Source organism: Carica papaya, chromosome 8 (assembly GCF_054855325.1).
Source record: "Carica papaya isolate Zhongbai chromosome 8, ASM5485532v1, whole genome shotgun sequence".
Taxonomy (NCBI): Eukaryota; Viridiplantae; Streptophyta; class Magnoliopsida; order Brassicales; family Caricaceae; genus Carica; species Carica papaya.
In genome coordinates this window covers 15360981-15378687 of record NC_142316.1, presented here as the reverse complement: position 1 = coordinate 15378687, position 17707 = coordinate 15360981, and the positions used below count along the sequence as shown (strand labels likewise).

Genomic DNA, 17707 nt, shown 5'->3' with positions numbered 1-17707 from the left:
CTTACCTGGATGGTATAGGATGTCACAATCATAGTCCTTGAGGAGTTCCATCCACCTTCTCTGACGCATGTTGAGATCCCTCTGAGTGAAGATGTGCTTCAAGCTCTTATGATCGGTGTAGATCTGAAAGGTCTCTCCATACAAATAATGGCGCTAGATTTTCAAGGCGTGTATGATTGCGGCAAGCTCCAAGTCATGGGTAGGATAGTTCTTCTCATGATTCTTTAGCTGTCTAGACCCATATGCTATAACCTTTCCATGCTGCATCAGGACACAACCCAGGCCCAGATAGGAGGCATCACTATAAACTGTATACCCTCCTGATCCACTCGGTAGAGCCAGCACGGGTGCAGTAGTCAGTCGCTTCTTCAATTCTGAAAAACTCCTTTCGCAGTTCTCATTCCAATCAAACTTTGCATTCTTCTTTGTGAGTCGGGTTAGAGGGGCTGCTAGACTGGAGAACCCTTTGACAAACCGGCGGTAATAACCCGCCATCCCTAGGAAACTGCGAATTTTCTTAATTGTTGTCAGCCTTTCCCAACCAAGTACCGCTTCAACCTTTTCGGGGTTCACCGACACCCCTTCCTTCGATATAACATGTCCTAGGAAAGGCGGTTTGCTCGAGCCAAAATCCACACTTGCTCAACTTTGCATACAACTTCTTTTCCCTGAGTACCTGGAGGACTTGGGCAAGATGATGAGCATGTTCTTCTCTACTTTTTGAGTAGACTAAGATATCATCGATGAACACGATGACAAATTTATCCAAAAACTCTCTGAAGATTCTGTTCATTAGATCCATAAAGATGGCCGGGGCGTTGGTTAGCCCAAACGGCATAACCAGGAACTCATAGTGTCCGTACCTGGTTCGGAATGCCGTCTTGGGGATGTCTTCAGCTCTCACTTTCACCTGATGGTAACCTGATCGTAGATCTATTTTAGAAAAGACCTGTGCACCCTGCAACTGATCGAAAAGGTCATCAATCCGGGGGAGAGGGTACTTGTTTTTAATTGTTACCTTGTTTATCCTTCTATAATCAATACACAGTCTCAACGTTCCATCTCCTTTCTTTGCAAAAGTAACCCCGGCACCCCATGGAGAAATGCTGTGTCTAATGAAGCCACTGTTTTGTAGCTCAGTGATTTGTTTCCTTAGCTCTTCCATCTCGATACGGCTCATTCGGTAAGGAGCTACCGAGATGGGTTGGGTTCCTGGCTGTAAGTCTATAGTGAACTCGACCTCTCTGTCCCCTGGTAGACCGGGCAATTCATCCAGAAATACGTCTGGAAAGTCTCGGACTACTGGAATCTCTTGGATACAAACTTCCTTCTTGGGTTTACCTAGTTAGGGAAAATACAATATCAACGCATTGGGAATTAAGAAGAAAAGAATTTGTCATTAGGGAGAATCAGTACCGAATAATTTTATTAACTTGTAAATGGCTCCTCGTTGGGAGGATTAAATACAATCTTTTTATTAAAGCAGTCTATGGTGGCGTGATACGCCGCCAGCCAATCCATTCCTAGGATTACATCAAAATCCCCTGTGTCTAACCCTATCAGGTCTACCCTCAATTTCTTATCTGCTATCTCCACGGCACATGCCCTGTAGACAACCTCTCCTAGTAATGTCTCCCCCCCAGCGGTAGATACAAACAATAATGAATCAAGTCTATCAGGTGATACACAAATTTTGGAAGCAAGAACATGTGAAATAAAAGAATGTGATGCACCAGTATCAAACAAAATATGAGCAATGTGGCCAGAGATAGTATACATACCATGTACCACGTCCGGGTCTGCATCGGCATCCTTCTGGGTAAGGTTGTAAACTCTGCCCTGGATTGGAGGCCTCCCTTGATTCTGGTTCCTAGGGCACTCCCTCGCATAGTGCTGGGCACTGCCGCATATGCGACAGGTGTTGTTGAGGCGGTAGCAGGGTCGGTCCCCATGATCCCTGCCGCAGTACTGGCAGGTCTTCCCACGAGCTGCCCCCATAGCCTGAGGAGGGCCCTGAACGGCAGGCCTGGGTCTCTTACTGGGTTGGACAGGCATGGTAGGCGCTGGCCTGCGGAGCGGGGCTGAAGGTCGGGAACTTCCCGTTAGCTGAGGGCGGGTGTCGAAGCTCCTTTCTATGATCTGCGCCTTTGCCAGGACTGCCGAATATGTCTCGAGCTCCATCACCAACAAGTGCTGTCTGATCGCCGGGCGGAGACCCCACTGGAATTTCCTGGCCTTTCGGCCCTCATCCAACAATGTCTCCGGGGCATGTCGGCCCAGCACCAGGAACTTGCGGGCATACTCCGACACTGTCATATTACCCTGGACCAACTGAGCAAATTCCATTTCCTTTAAATGTTGGATGTGTTTAGGGAGATACTCCGCATGGAAGGCCGCTAGGAACTGCTCCCAAGTAACTGGTACAGGCAGGGTGGCCCGCTTGAGCTCCCACCAGCGTACTGCTTCCCCTACCAGCATGTAGGAGGCAATGGCAGCCCTCTGCTCAGGAATTACTCCCAAGGTCTCAAAGGCTCTCTCAGTCTCCGCCAGCCAGTATTGGGCCTCTTCAAAAGAGGATCCCCCTGAAAAAGTAGAAGGGTTCAGTCTCCTGTACCTCTCTATGAAGCCGGGGTCGATCAAGGAGGGAGCGGGGTCCCGAGGTAGAGGGACTGGGGCCAGCTGAGGGTGAACTGGGGGACCCTGTGGTGGTGCCTGCTGATGGGGTGGGGGCACTGGAATGTGCTGTGGCGGTACCTGTTGGTACTGTGGCTGTGGTACCGGGTCGTACCGCGGCTGTGGTGCCGGGTGGTACTGTGGAGGAACAGGCTCCTGCCGGGGTGGCTCGGGATCAGCCTGCTGTAACGGGGGCTCAACCTGCGCTAGCGGAGGAGGTCCGGGTAACTCCCTTCTCTCCTCTTGCCTTCGCTGGGCAGCTACGAGAGCTTCCACCATCTCATATAATCTGTCCAAATCCTCCCGAAGCGAATTATCTTGGGCCGCTCGGTTTAGTGGGGGCCTTCCTCTCCTCATTTCTGTGTACCTGCATTTACAAGGAATGGTTGAGTAACGACCAATCGGTGAGTATTTCTTTAAAGGACTATAGTGTAAGGGATGGGTCCGAGGAAATGCGGCTCTGATACCAACTGTAACGACCCCGGAAATATTAAAATGAAATGAATGTTTAAATATATCAAATACGGAAGCGAGATCAAAATTTCAGTTAACATCCCTTACACGAAAAACCAAAAACGTACTTAAAATATAAAAGATTAAACTAACTAAGAGAGAAACTCGAAAATAAAACTATGAGTATGACTACAGAGTCTCTAGGCATCCCCTTCGTCGTCCTCCTGCGGAACGGGCTCGGGAACCATGTCTTCCTGATCTGAAATGGTTAAATAAGGAGTGATCTACACTAGCCCAGTAAGAACATCACGATATCTCACCGTCACGGAGGTAAAGGTGGGTAGAAAAACACAAAAAGACCAATGGAGCATAATTTACAATAAACTCGTTTATTAACATGAAAACCTTTACCATCCACTTACCTCGGTGGAATTTATGAAAACAATATAAGAAAAATAATAACATTATCATAATCATGGAATAATATAAGCTGTAAAACATAACACTTATCACGCCTCTTGTAATTCAATCATTGTACAACATATCTTTTTCTCATTTACCAGCCTACTAGTATCCGTGGGGGTCCATAGGGGTTCCGCTACCCGTTAACCTTTAACATTCATAATCAGTTTCCAGGGCCGTCCCCATACCCCGTCCGGTATGGGCGCCAAAACCATGAACCTCAATACCCCGTCCGGTATGAGGGTGAAACGGGCCGTCCCCATACCCCGTCCGGTATGGGCGCCAAAACCATAAGATCTCCATACCCCGTCCGGCATGTGAGACCACAATCCCGGTAGGGTTCCCTACGGACCTGGTCCGTCCACCATCTCCCAGGATATCTAGTTAGGCTGACCCTCATAATACAATTATCAGTCTACACAATCTTTCATTTTCCTTTTCCTCAGTCAGCATCATCAATTCACATACAAACAAGCAAAACAGTAATTCATGCCGAACAGACAACATACAGTATCAGTTTTTTAGTCATTCAACCCATGATTAATAAAAACGTAGTATTTGCACACAAATTTGTAAAATGAACACATCAAACCTCATTTTGCATTTAAAGCTGTAAACAGGCTAAATAACAGTAAATCACCAATCACACTAGACTCGGGCTCCATTAGCCACCTTAAGCAATTTCACACATTCGTTAATTCAAGAAATACCGTTTTATCATTTTGAACTTTAATACCGTGATAGGAAATAGGGTGAGGGGTCCTTACTTGTTTTCGGGATCCGAATACGATTCACAGTGCGCCTGCAGGCCGTCCCTAATTTTCCCTGAATTTTTCCCGGGGAACTGAAACACACTAACAGTACCTGCACGTGTTCCAAAAAAAATCCAAATTAGGCCCAGGGCCCCTTTCGGACCAAATCGCAACTCCGGCACGGCGGCTCCGCCGTGCTCCGGCGACGGCGCCGCCGCTGGCTGCGGCGAGTCGCCTCGGGTTGGCTGTTTTCGGCCGAATTGGGCCACACTCGCATTGGTCCTTGTCAGAAAACAACCCTAGGGCCCTCGGGGGGCCAAAAATCACGGAAAAGCGGAGCTTACCGGCGGCGGCGCTCTCGGGTACGGCGGCTCTCCGGTGAGGTTCGTGTTTTGGTGATTCGGCTTCTGTCAACCTGTAGAGAAAAGAATGGTGATCACGGTGATATAAAAATTGCATCGAACGGAGGCCGGGAAGGACCTCGTCGGAGGCAAAAACCGAGAGGGGCGCGGCGGCGCCGCTGGGTTTCGGCCGCGTATTCCGGCCGTTTGGCCGGGATTTCGGCCTCAATTTGGCCATAGGAGGAATCAGCGGAGAAAAACGAGTCGGGGGTATGAAATTTACCTCGATCGACGGTCGAAAATTTCCCCGGTGCGGCGACGGGTGGCGGCGGTCGGCCTCTGGTTCGTCTTCTCCGGCGAGCGGCGGGCAGCTAGGGTTTGTGGTCTGGTGTGGGGGTTCTATTTATAACCCCTTGCCTTTTGATCACAGCCGTTCATTTCGTTTTAATCTGGGCCGTTCGTTTTTGATTGAATCTGGGCCGTCCGATCGCGCAATTGATCTGGGCCGTCGGATCGCACCCACGCGGATCGCCAACGTGGCTCCTTTCGGAGTGACGCGGTCTTGCCACGTGGCAGGCCCCGGTTGGCCGGGACTGCTGACCGGGCCTGCTGACGTGGCTGCTGACGTGGCCCCCCCCTTTTTTTTTTTTTTTTTTTTTTTTCCTCCTTTCCGGGTGCTACAATAAGCAGGAAAAAAGTTATCAAAGAAAGCATCCATGAAAACTTTCTAAGTAGTAGGGATAGGCAGGACTTCTTTCTTAAGTTGCCACAAGGGTTCGGCTTCACCGTTTAATATAAAGGCTGTAAGAGGGACTTTTTATTCTTTGGTCAGGTCTAGTACAGAAAAGAGCTTTTCTATTTGTAGGATCCATGCTTCAGCTACTAAAGGATCACGACCACCTTCAAAGTGTGGGAGGTTAAGTTTCCTAAACTCTGTTATATTATGGGAGATAGATTGATCTGTGTTTTAAAACTCAGGGGCAAGGGGTGGACAAGGGTTGGCCTTGTTTTGTCCTATGGCTGCAGTTAATCTTTGAAAACTTGAAAAAGTTTTACAAATTCAGCCCTGGTCAGATGATCTGGGGCTTCAAGTTGTTCAGTACGTTCTACAAATGGTCTTCCCCACATCATTCTTACAAAAGAAAAAAAGACACGAGTCGGAGGTTTAATCTTTGAATGCAGGACATTTATCTTTTCTAGGAACTCTAAACAGCTTATCTATCGTAGGCCTCAATAGAAGGGATCTGTTCCGCAATATTATGCTATGATACCACCTATGACATCCTAGGTGTCAATTAAGGCAAATGGGCATCAGATACAGATTAAGAATAACGAGTGCATAATAATATTTATGCAATAGAATTAAACCTTTACAAATTTCTTACAAATATATATATATATATATAATGTTCCAAATACATACATCAGTGAGGCCAGAAGTGGCTACAAATACAAAATATTAAGGCCACTTCTTTCACTATACTACTAGAACTCATCAAAGTGCAGAAACAGACATGCACTCAGACTTGTGGATTCGCAAGATTCTCATAGACTTTTAAGGGTAGGTCTGCCTACGGTTCCTCATTTTCTTCCTCATCTGGGAGGAGGAGGGGAGTAGATGGAAAGAGTGAATTCCATATGCTCAGTAAGAAAAATAGTATTAAATTAGCATCGTAAGATTTCAAAAGTTTATTATTTTTCTTACTGTTCAGCTTCCTCGTTTACATAACTCACAATTGAAAAAAATTATTTATTTGAATATCAAAATAGTACGTTAGCACAGAAAATCAAATATACCTATATCATGCTAAATAATTAAGAAAATCAAATAAATCATGAAATGCACAGATTTTTAATGTTATGTTTCGCGAAGTCATTACAAACTTCCATATCTGAGGGCAGATGCAGATACAGATACATATTTCCAACTACCCAAGTGGAATAACAGATCAGATACAGATATGATAATTTACTCAGGCCCACTTCTGGCTGGCCAAACCATTGTACGATCTATGACCACAGCCGTACTAACCATAATGGTCCTAACAGATAGTCTATAGTTACGATATTACTTAGCCACAGGTGATTCCTATAGATAGTACGATACCATTCCCGTAAAAAGGCACGCCGTCATCCACTGGGAGCGGTTCTCTTATGTCTTTTCAGATCAAATAGGGAAGGAAGAAACAAATACTCCGAAACGTAAGGGGAACAGATATCCCTCAGAGATAAAAAGTCCAACGAGACACTTGATGCAATATGAATATCAATACAGATACACTTTGGATCACACAGGCTTCATTCTACTTTTTTCTTTTTCATTTTCTTTTATTTTAATTTTATTATCATAGACTACATATTATATTTATTACATGAAAATTCATCAAGTCTTAGTAAATTACACAGTATGCTTGAAAATTAGAACAATTCGACTCATTTGAATACAAAAGCATGCAAAGCAGGCAAAATAATTATCATATTAAATTTGTTTGTCTAAAAATACTCCTTAAGACGTTGAAAGTAATATTAGATTCCTTACCAAAATCTCGATGTTTTGTTTTTCACCTGTTTTCTTTCTTTCTCTTCTTCTCTCACTAATTTACTATCTCTCTCTCTAAACTTTTGTAAAATGGAAGAAATGGGAGTGTGGAGAGGAAAGGAAGGGGGAGGGCAATTTATAGAATTTCAGAACCGTTGGATTCACATCAAGTGAAAAAATTCAATGAAGAAAGAAGAGAAAAATATTCTTGGCACAAAAAATGAGGGAGAAAAATTTCCTCCACCGGCGGCGGCGGTGCGCTGCATAAGGCAACGGCGGAGCACTGCTCGAGGTGGCAGAGCCCGGCTGATGCACTGCAAGCTAACCTGTGTGCGCAGGCCTGCTACACGGACGACATGCGCATAGTGTACGACACTAGTCCATGCGCGAATTGACGCACAGATGACCCGCCTGTGGACGACAGGACATGCACACGGGTCCTGACTCTGCGCCGTGCGCGTCGTATGCATGTCCTGTGCATGCGTGCGTGCGGAGAGAACATGTGCGCTAGCGTACGGATGGCACGTGCGCTCTGTGCGCACACCCAGTGGCCACTGTTCGCGCATGTGCACGTGCGCACAATGCCTAGCACCTACACAAGCAACCGTTTTCTCATGGAATTTTTTCCGTGAGTAGATTTCCTCCTGTTTCACCGTTTTTTGATTTTTTTCTTAATTTTTCTTTTGAAATAAAATAAAATAAAAAATAATAATAAAATAACTAAATAATTAAAATGAAAGTAGATTAAAATTACAGATCTCGAGAACAACATAAATTAATTTAAATTTAAGGCGGTTAAAGGCCTAAATAAATAGAGTTTTCAAATCATTTTAGCAGAGCGATAGGCAGGGTGTTACAGTTAGCTTGACTTTGCAGGAAATGATTTAAATGGAGTTAGGGTCAATCTTGATGTTTTGAAATCCCCTTCTAAATATGCATACCTTTTCTTAATTTTTCTTGTCTTGCCTCATCCTCTTATTGTTTATCCTCTATATTTGATTTGGCTGTTTCCTTAACATCAATGTCTTCTTCTAGCTTGGTGAGCTTTTTGTACACATCTTCATTAATTATATCAGTATTAAAACATTCATCAGTGTCCAAAGAAAATTTTGAGGCATGAAGAATGTTAAAAGTTATATGTTCGTCCCTAACTCTCAATGTTAACTTACCATCCTACACATCGATTAATGCTCTGTATGTTATGAGAAAGGATCTCCCAAGTATGAGTGGAACTTCTCTATCAACTTCCATGTTTAGCACTATGAAGTCAACAGAGAAGTTCTCCACCTTTACTAGCACATCCTCTACTATTCCCAAGATGTATCTCACTTATTCATCCGCCAATTACAATGATATTATTGTGGGCTTCACCTCACAGATACCTGCCTTTTTAAACATAAAATAAGACGTTAATTTAATACAAGCACTAAGATCACAAAAAGCATTTTTAAAATAAGAATTACCAATATTGCATGGTACAGTAAAACTCCCTGGATCTTTCACTTTAGGCATCAACTTATTCTGAGTGATGGCACTGCACTCTTCGGTGAGCCTAATAGTCTTGTGATCTTATAAACTACTCTTCTTTATTATAATCTCCTTAAGACTATTTATAAAAGGAATATTAATATGAAGTTTCTCAAATATATCAATAAATTTAAGGAAATTCTTATCTTCATTATGCTTTTGAGGCATTGTGGAAATGGAACGGGTGGCACATAGGGTTTGAACACAACTTTCTTCTTTTCCTCTTCTTACTCCACCTTTTCCTTTTTAACCATTTTCTCTGTGGCTGTTTCATCATTTATTATATCTGTCAACTGTTTTCTGTTTTTCAAGGTGATCGCCATAACCTGTTCTTTTGGATTTGTCTGTGTTACTTGGTCGGGTACTTTGAGTTCTTCCATTAATCATGCTTGTTAATTGACCCATCTGGATCTCCAAGTTCTTGATGAACGCTTGCTAGTTTTGTAACATTAGTTGTTGATTGTGAATGACTGCTTCAGTCTTTATTGTAAACTCCGTTGTGTTCTTGTGAATGAGTACAATCATATCTTCAAGTGAGGGCTTCTTTTCTTGAGACTGAAATCTTAGGGGAAGCCCGACCACATTCTGATGATTCCTCAATGAAAGATTTGGATGATTTCTCATCCCAGAATTATATGTATTGGAGTATGGATTGTATGGTGGCCTACCCTACCTAGCTACAAAACTTATTTGCTCTACTTCATCTCCTTGAAAATGATCTTCAAATAAATCCTGCACATGAGAATTAACAACATTAACACTCTTTTGATCAATTTTCTTAAATGAATAATCATTTTTTCATTAAGAGCAGTTAAAGTATCAATCTCATATATTCTAAGGTTTTTCTTAGGTTGAAGTCTTTCTGTTGGTCATTGATAGTTGTTCATGGCCATCTCTTCGAATAGCTCATAAGCATCATCCGTAGAGTTCCACATTAAAGCACCTTCAACAACTGCATTGATTGTGATCCTGGTTTGTTGGCTCAATCCGTTGTAAAAGATTTGGACCAGCAACCACTTCGACAACCCATGATGAGGACATCTTCTAATCAGCTCCTTAAATCGTTCTCATGCCTCATATAAAGTCTCTCCATCTATTTGATAGAAACTTGTGACATCATTTTTCATCTTTGCTATCTTGATTTTTGGGAAAAATTTAGTTAAAAATATTTAAGCTAAGTTTTCCCATGTAGTGACTGTAGCTGCAGGAAGAGAATGCAACCAATTCTTAGCTTTATCTCTTAAAGAAAAATGAAAAAGTTTAAGTATAATTGCATATGTAACGGCCCCGGAAATTTAGAATGAAATATGTGTATTAAAAATGTCAAATGCGGAAGCGTAATAAAAATTTTGATTAACATCCCTTACACAAAAACGAAAAACGTGCTCAAAATATAAAAGAATAAACTAACTAAAAGAGATACTCGAAAATAAGAACTATAAATATAACTACGGAGTCTTTAGGCGTCCCCTTCGCCGTCTTCCTACAGAACGGGCTCGGGAACAATGTCTTCCTGATCTGAAAAGGTTAAATATGGAATGAGCTACACCAGTCCAGTAAAGACATCACACTATCTCACTGCCACGGAGGTAAAGGTGGGTAGAAAACACAAAAAAGACCAATTGAGCATAATTTATAATAAACTCATTTATTAACATAAAAACCTTTACTGTCCACTACCTCGGTGAGATCCATAAAACAACATATGAAAGCAATAACATTATCATCATCATGAAATCATATGAACTGTATAACATAATACTTACCACACCTTTGCATTTCAATAATTAAACAACACATTTACCTCATTTACCAGCCTACTAGTATCCATGGGGATCCATAGGGGTCCCGCTACCCGTGAACCCTTATCATTTATAACCTGATTCCAGGGCCGTCCCCCTACCCCGTCCGGTATGAGGGTGAAACGGGCCGTCCCCATACCCCGTCCGGTATGAGGGTGAAACGGGCCGTCCCCATACCCCGTCCGGTATGGGCGCCAAAACACATAAGGTCTCCATACCCCGTCCGGTATGAGTGACCCCATTCCCGGTAGGGTTCCCTACGGACCCGGTCCGTCCACCATCTCCCAAGATATCTAGTCAGGTTGTCCACATTTTCCACTTATCAATTCACATAACTTTTTTGCCATTTTTCTTGGTCTCAATCATCCAGTCATACACAAATATGTAAACTAGTCATCGACACCAAACAAGACAACACAGTATCGGGTTAAGCATAATACCAACCAAAATAAAAGAAACCATGATTCATGCATACGAGACCATAATATAATTACATCAAACATCATGCTGCATTTAATGCTGGAAATTAAATCAGACAATAACGGACCAACACTGTATCAGACTCGGGCTCCATTGACAACCTTAATCAATTATACATTTATAAAATCACACAGTACAGTTTAATTATTTATTTAGCTTTAATACCGTGATAGGAAATAGGGTGAGGGGTCCTTACTTGTTTCGGGGTCTGAATACGGCTCTACAGTGCGCCTACACGCTGTCCCTAATTTTCCATAATTTTTTTCTCGGGGAACTGAAACGCACTACTGGTACCTGCACGTGTCCCAAAAAATCCCAAATTAGACCTAGGGCCCCTTTCGGCCAATATCGCAATTCCGGCACGGCGGCTCCGCCGTGCTCCGGCGAAGCGGCGGCGATTCGCCTCGAGTTGGCTATTTTCGGCCGAATTCGGCCACGCTTGCATCGGTCCCCGCGATAGAACAACCCTAGGGCCCTCGTTGGGCCGAAAAATCACGAAAACCGAAACTTACCAGCGGCGGTGTTCTCGGGTGCGGCGACTCCTCCGACGTGAGTCGCGTTTTGATGTTTGGCTCCGATCAACCTGTAGAGAAAAGAACAGTGATCATAGTGGTATAAAATTTACATCAAACGGAGGCCGGGAAGGGCCTCATTGGAGGCAAAAACCGAGAAGGGGCGCGGCGGCGCCGCTGGGTTTCGGCTGGGTTTTCCGGCCGTTTGGCCGGTGGTTTGGCTCCGGTTTGGCCATAGGCGGACTCAGCGTCGAAAAACGAGCAAGGGGGAGAAAAATTACCTTGATCAGCGGTCGGAAACTTCCCCGATGCGGCGGCGGGTGGCGGCGGCCGGCTCCTCCGGCGTCTGGTTCTTCTTCTCCGACGAGCACTGGCGGCTAGAGTTTCTTTGGTCAGGTGTGGGTGGGGGTATTTATACCCTTTGCCTTTTAATCTTAACCGTCCATCAAGATTGAATCTGGACCGGCCGATCGCGATTTAATTGGGATTAAATCTGGACCGTTCATCGCGATGCAATCTGGGCCGTCCGTGCCTGTTTGAATATGGGTCGTCCGTGCGCACATTTGATCTAAGCCGTCCGTGTGCGCGGGAAGGAATTTGGGCCGTCCGATCGCGCGCACGCGGATCGCCCACGTGGCCCGTTCCCTGGTCAGCGTTGCCTTGCCACGCGGCGCGTTCTGGTTGGCCGGGGCTGCTGACCGGGCCGCTGGCGTGGCTGCTGACGTGGTGCTGACGTGGCACAACTTTTCTAAATTGCGTTTTGACCTCCGGTTTCCGATTTTCTTTTCAAAAACACCCACAGAATCTAAGTTTTCACCCATTTTTCCCAAAATCAATTTCAATTAAGTTCAAATAATATTTTTACCCAATTTTATCATTTTTATTATTTATATTTTTATTGAATTAAATTAAATTAAGTTAAATAAAAAATCAAATAAATAAATAAAATTTTTATTTTTTTATTTGAGTGTTACAGCATAACACTATTTTATTTAAAAGTATCACAAATTTTTAAAAAATTTAAAATATACGCATTAGGATCATCATTTGGTAAACCCTCAAACTGAATTGAGGTTTGGATCATTTAAATGATGGTATGTTTAATTTCAAAGTTGTTAGCGTTGATACTTGATTGAGCTATGCTGAATGAAGCTCCTAAAAGTGAAGGAGTAACAAAGTTCCAGAGTGCTCTCCCATTATTCTCGGTCAAGTCTAATTAACATTTAATAATATATATTTAATTAATAAAATTTCACTCTCATTACTCTAAAACTATCAATCACCAATAAAATTATAAACTGACTAATTCTCATAATTTAATTAAGTTTAATACTATTAAGTTGTAATTAAAAAAAAATTAAAAATTAAAAAACAAATTATATTAATTACTCTAACAAAAAAATTTAATCAGATGTGGTAAATTGAACAACAATAATTTTATTTAAGAGAAATATAATAATATAATAATCAATAATAAATTTACAAAAAATTTTAAATACTAGCATGAGTTTCATCATAAAAAAATTCTAAAAAATTATATCCTAAATATATAATAATTGAAAATTAAATAAATGTATTACTTGATTAATTCCTTTTTTTTTCTCAGGTTTTCTCCCTTATCTCCTTTTCCGTTCAGCGTCGCACCGAATCTGCTTCTACACCAACACTTTCGTCTTCTTGCTTTAGGTTCTGTAATCAGATTTGCTTCCCCGCTAGTTGCTGCCTTCTGTAAGTTTTTGTCTCCCCACCGAATCTGGAATATTTTCTGCTTTCTCTCTCTATTTCCCATCTCTCTCTCTCTCTCTTTCTCTATCTCTATATATATATATTTTTTTTTCTGTTTACTAGCTGCTTCCCTCTTAATAGGCAGCTGCCAGAGAAGAGATCCCCCTTTGGCGCACGCCTCTCTCTTTCCATTTTAGCTCCTTTTTTTTTTGCTGCTGCTTCTCTTTTTTTCTTTTATTTATTTTACTCTTATTTCTTAGCTGCTTCTTTCTTTTCCTCTTTAGCTTTCTGCAATTTTTTTTTTCTTTTTTTTTTGTTTGATGTGGCTGTCGAGATGGGCTGTTGAATATTTGGGCTTGGACTTCATGGTATGGACTTTTGGCTTCTTCTTCTTCTCATTTTTTTTTTCCAATTTGTTTTTTCCTTTTCTTCAACAATTCAATATACTTAAAAATTTAACTTATAAATTAATTTTTAACTCGTAATTTATTTAAAATTTAAGTAATAAAGGTATTAAAATTAGATAAAAATAAGACACATCAAACAATAGTTGATATAAAATCACTTCAATATCTTGTGTTTAGACTACTTTAAAATTTCAATGTTGGCTGTATTAAAATTATGTTGATACTTCCTTTTAATTCTTTCATTTTGTCCCGGTGTCTCTATACAAGAGATTTCATGCAAAATCCCTTTCTCGACATAAAATCTCTTTATCTCAAATTCTTTTCCATTGTCACTTCTGATCACTTTCACCTTCCTATCGAATTGAGTTTCAACAAATGTACAAAAATATTGCAAGTGCACACTAGTCTCAACCTTACTTTTCATCAAATATACCCAAGTGCATCTATTATAGTCATAGAGAATTGATAAGAACTACTTATAACCATCATAAGATGTCTCATAGAGGACCCCCAAATATCATAATAAATTAGATAAAAAAACTTTAAAACTCTACTGCTATTATCATTAAATACAAATTTGTGCATCTTAGCCAGTGGGCAAACATAACAAGGCTTACTATTATGTGTTTTTATGTTTGATTGAAGAATTGACTTGAACTCTGAAGGATGTCCTAGTCTATAATGCTATACATCAATTTCTTGCATTCCTTTGGGACCCAAAAAGGTTGCACATGTGAAGGCTGATTTGGCTGTTTCTCTTAATGGTTTAGTGGAATTAAACTGATACAATCCATCCTTAACTCCCCCCACTTCAATCATTTTTTAGGTCACAAGGTCTTAGATAATGCAATAGATTCGTGAAAAAATCACACAATATTCACAATCTTGTGTTAGCCTTCTTGCAGAAATTAAATTTAAATTAAATGACGACACACACAACACATTATTGAGAACTATTTCATCACTTAACATGACCATTCCAACATGTGATACATATGCTTTTTCATTATTAGGTAATGTAACCTTGGAAATGCTGTTTGATGTAATTTTAGTATATAATTGTGGTGTGTGAATAATGTGATTGGATACTCCAGTGTCAATTATCTAGAAAACATGTATGTTTTCACATGATTTTGATGATAGAAAATTAGAGTATGGATACATATCCCAAATTTTTACTAGACTCAGTTCCTGTGAGGATCCTGAGGAGGACATGACCATGTTGACCAATGAATGTTTATGCTGAATGAAATTCATTAACTGATTATATTTCCCTTTGGTGAGAACATGATGCTCCTCACTATTAGGCTTCTCTCTTTTGATTGCCTGGTGTTCTATGAAAATCTAAGATATTTTGTTGAGCACACTTCTGTTTGAGGTCACTCGGATCTTTTGGTTTAGTTAGGGTTTCATTTTTGAACCCTAATTTATTTTGAACACTCAAAGTGCGTGGCATGGATCTAGCCCAAGTGTAATAGTTACTTTCGTCAAGTAACCATGGGACCAAGGTTGCACTCGAGTATAGGGTTTTGTGTATGTGATATTGGCAATCCAGATTTGATGGATCCAAAATTGCTTCGGTCAAAACTGTGGAGTTTTGATTTATGGTGTTCACATTTGATTTGTTTTTTATCTTAATCAGGTTTTCTATTTTTTTTTTAGGTTCAGATCAATCCACTCAAACCCTTTCTTTTTGTTTCTATTTGAATATTTTTTTAGTTTTCTAATCGGGTTTGGATCAACCTGAAACAAATCCCTTTGGTTTTTTTTTTTTTTGTGTTCGTTTAGATCATACCATTACAAAATGACTTTCTTCTTTTTTAGATACACCAGAAAAATATTTAGTTCCTAAGTTTTGTAACAACGATGAACTATTTTTATAAAATATGAAAAAAAATACACAATACCTCTACTCCATTGAAGAAGAAACCCGATTAAGGAAACTGTGCGTTTTGAGTCCCATATGGAAACAGACCAACAAAAATTGGGCTGCATGCATCCCATTTCAACAGACCTATTAACAATTCCTGAACTTATATATATTTTTTATTTTAAACTTTAATGATTTATTTGTTATTAATTAGTCAAACAAACTTTTTTATTATTTTTAAATCACAAACTTTGTTCAATTTTGAAGAGAAAAATTAAAATATATTAGACCTTGTTGGCTCCCTTCTATTTCCTTTTTCTCTTTTTTTCTTCTTTTTTTCTCTTTGATACACTTATCTCCTTCCTTTTTTTTCCTTTTTCTCTCTCTTCTATCCTTTTCCTTTTCTTGTCTCTTTCTCTCTCTTGAGAGAGAATATATTTTTGTTAAATTTATTTTCATTAATTTTAACTAATGTCTAAATTAAATATATATTAAAAATAAAAATAAAATAATCTCCAAACCCAATTTTTTTTTTCTATTCTTCATATGGTCACCTTCCTCTCCTAACACTTCTTAACTCCAAGAGAAATCTTATGGTTAGAAGAATTATAAATAACTCAATATAGATATAGAATATAATGAGAACAAACCAATGAATTAAGTATAGATTTAAACTTCAATATTGAAAATTGAAAAGTAGTCAATTGATAGTCAATAGAATGTTTTTTTTTTTGCTAAAATAATATTCGATTTCTTCGACTATCAATGCAGAGACTGCTTATATAATATTATACATATACAAATATTTCTTACTAAAGTTGTGTTTTACCCTTTCTGTTTCGTTTGGTGTCTTTTTGAAATTCTCTTTTAAGTGTCCTCAATTTTCTCTTTACTTTTTCAATTGCTCCTACCTTAATAAAAACCTTAGAATCCCAAATTTCCCAAAAGCTCACTATTTTCCTTCTTTCCCAAAGCTTTCTTCTTCTCTCTTTAGCCTTAAATGACTCTGAAACTTGTGAGCCCCAAGATTTCTTACTTGGTCTAGGCACCCCCTTGGTGTTTCTTAATATAATTCATACTTTTATTTTTTTGAAAGATATCGTTGTTCTTAGTACTATTTTCTGAGTTGGTTTTGTAACTTTATGTTTGTTTGCTTTAGTATAAGATTGGAAGATCCTTATAGCATCATCTTTTAGGTGGTGTAACTAGTGATATATGGTTTTGGAACTTTATATTCTTTCTATGCACATGTGTAGGAAGTGATTCTCTTGAAGGTCTAATTCAATTTAGTTTGATGTTTTCAGTTCTCAAGCAAGTGAAAATGCTCTTGTTGGATACCTTTCGAGGCATAAAGGTTCTGTGAGTATTTCTACTGGCACTAAATAATATTGATTATTTCGGTGTGTCTTTCATCTCTTGAACATTTGGTATTTATTATGTACTTCCTTCCTCTTTCTTTATTTCAGGTTCATGGTCTTGAATTTAATAACACCAAATTTACTTGCATCTGGGGCTGATGATGGTGAAATTTGCATTTGAGATTTGGCAAAACCTTCAAAACCTTCTCATTTTCCACCACTAAAGATTTGTTTGGATAAATTTCAGTGATGATTAATTAATGTATAGTAATAGTAGTAATTTGATGACAATAATACATGATTGGAATGACAAAATTTTTTTATGTTTAGATGATGGGATATTAATGTATGTTAATGACATATTTTTGTTTGAATGATAGAATGGTATGGTTGTATTTTCAGCTAAATTACTAATTTACCCCTGCATATTATATGTAATAGTAAATGCTATAAAATAAGTATGTAAAGAAAAAAAAAATTATTTATCAATATAATTATATTTGTATTTAAATAATAATTATTTATATTATCACACTAATTTAATTATCAGAATAAATATAGAATTAATTAAATTAGATAGGAATATAATGGGAAACAAATAACATGCTGGTCAAATACCATCAATTCGGTAGTTTAAAAATTCATCTTAAAATTTGTCAGTCAAATATCATTTGTTACTATTGAAAATTGAAACAAACACGATATTCTGACGTGCGTAAAAAAATCATACATTAAAATTTTATCATTCATCATGATCTAAATAGAGGATAAAGGTTCGGTCCTGAATGGATATGAAACTTCATGTT

General features: G+C 39.5%; 1 protein-coding gene, 1 long non-coding RNA gene and 1 other non-coding gene across 3 annotated transcripts; 2 read left to right on the top strand and 1 right to left on the bottom strand.

The window, feature by feature from the left end:
* Nucleotides 1-538: 538 nt before the first annotated feature.
* Nucleotides 539-4551, bottom strand: LOC148242274 (uncharacterized). The gene is made up of 3 exons (XM_088209853.1): nucleotides 4356-4551; nucleotides 1782-3385; nucleotides 539-1341 (listed from the first exon to the last, which is right to left on the bottom strand). The coding sequence occupies exons 2-3, from the start codon at nucleotides 3028-3030 to the stop codon at nucleotides 554-556; spliced, it is 2037 nt and encodes a 678-aa protein (XP_088065979.1). The 5' UTR covers nucleotides 3031-3385; nucleotides 4356-4551; the 3' UTR covers nucleotides 539-553.
* Nucleotides 4552-9770: 5219 nt separating this feature from the next.
* LOC148242273 (small nucleolar RNA R71) lies at nucleotides 9771-9877 on the top strand. The gene has a single exon (XR_015815637.1). It is a non-coding gene; the product is annotated as a small nucleolar RNA R71 (small nucleolar RNA).
* A 3075-nt stretch (nucleotides 9878-12952) lies between these two features.
* Nucleotides 12953-17310, top strand: LOC148242272 (uncharacterized). Its single transcript, XR_015813868.1, has 3 exons — nucleotides 12953-13269; nucleotides 16848-16902; nucleotides 17010-17310. It is a non-coding gene; the product is annotated as an uncharacterized LOC148242272 (long non-coding RNA).
* The last annotated feature ends 397 nt before the right edge of the window (nucleotides 17311-17707 follow it).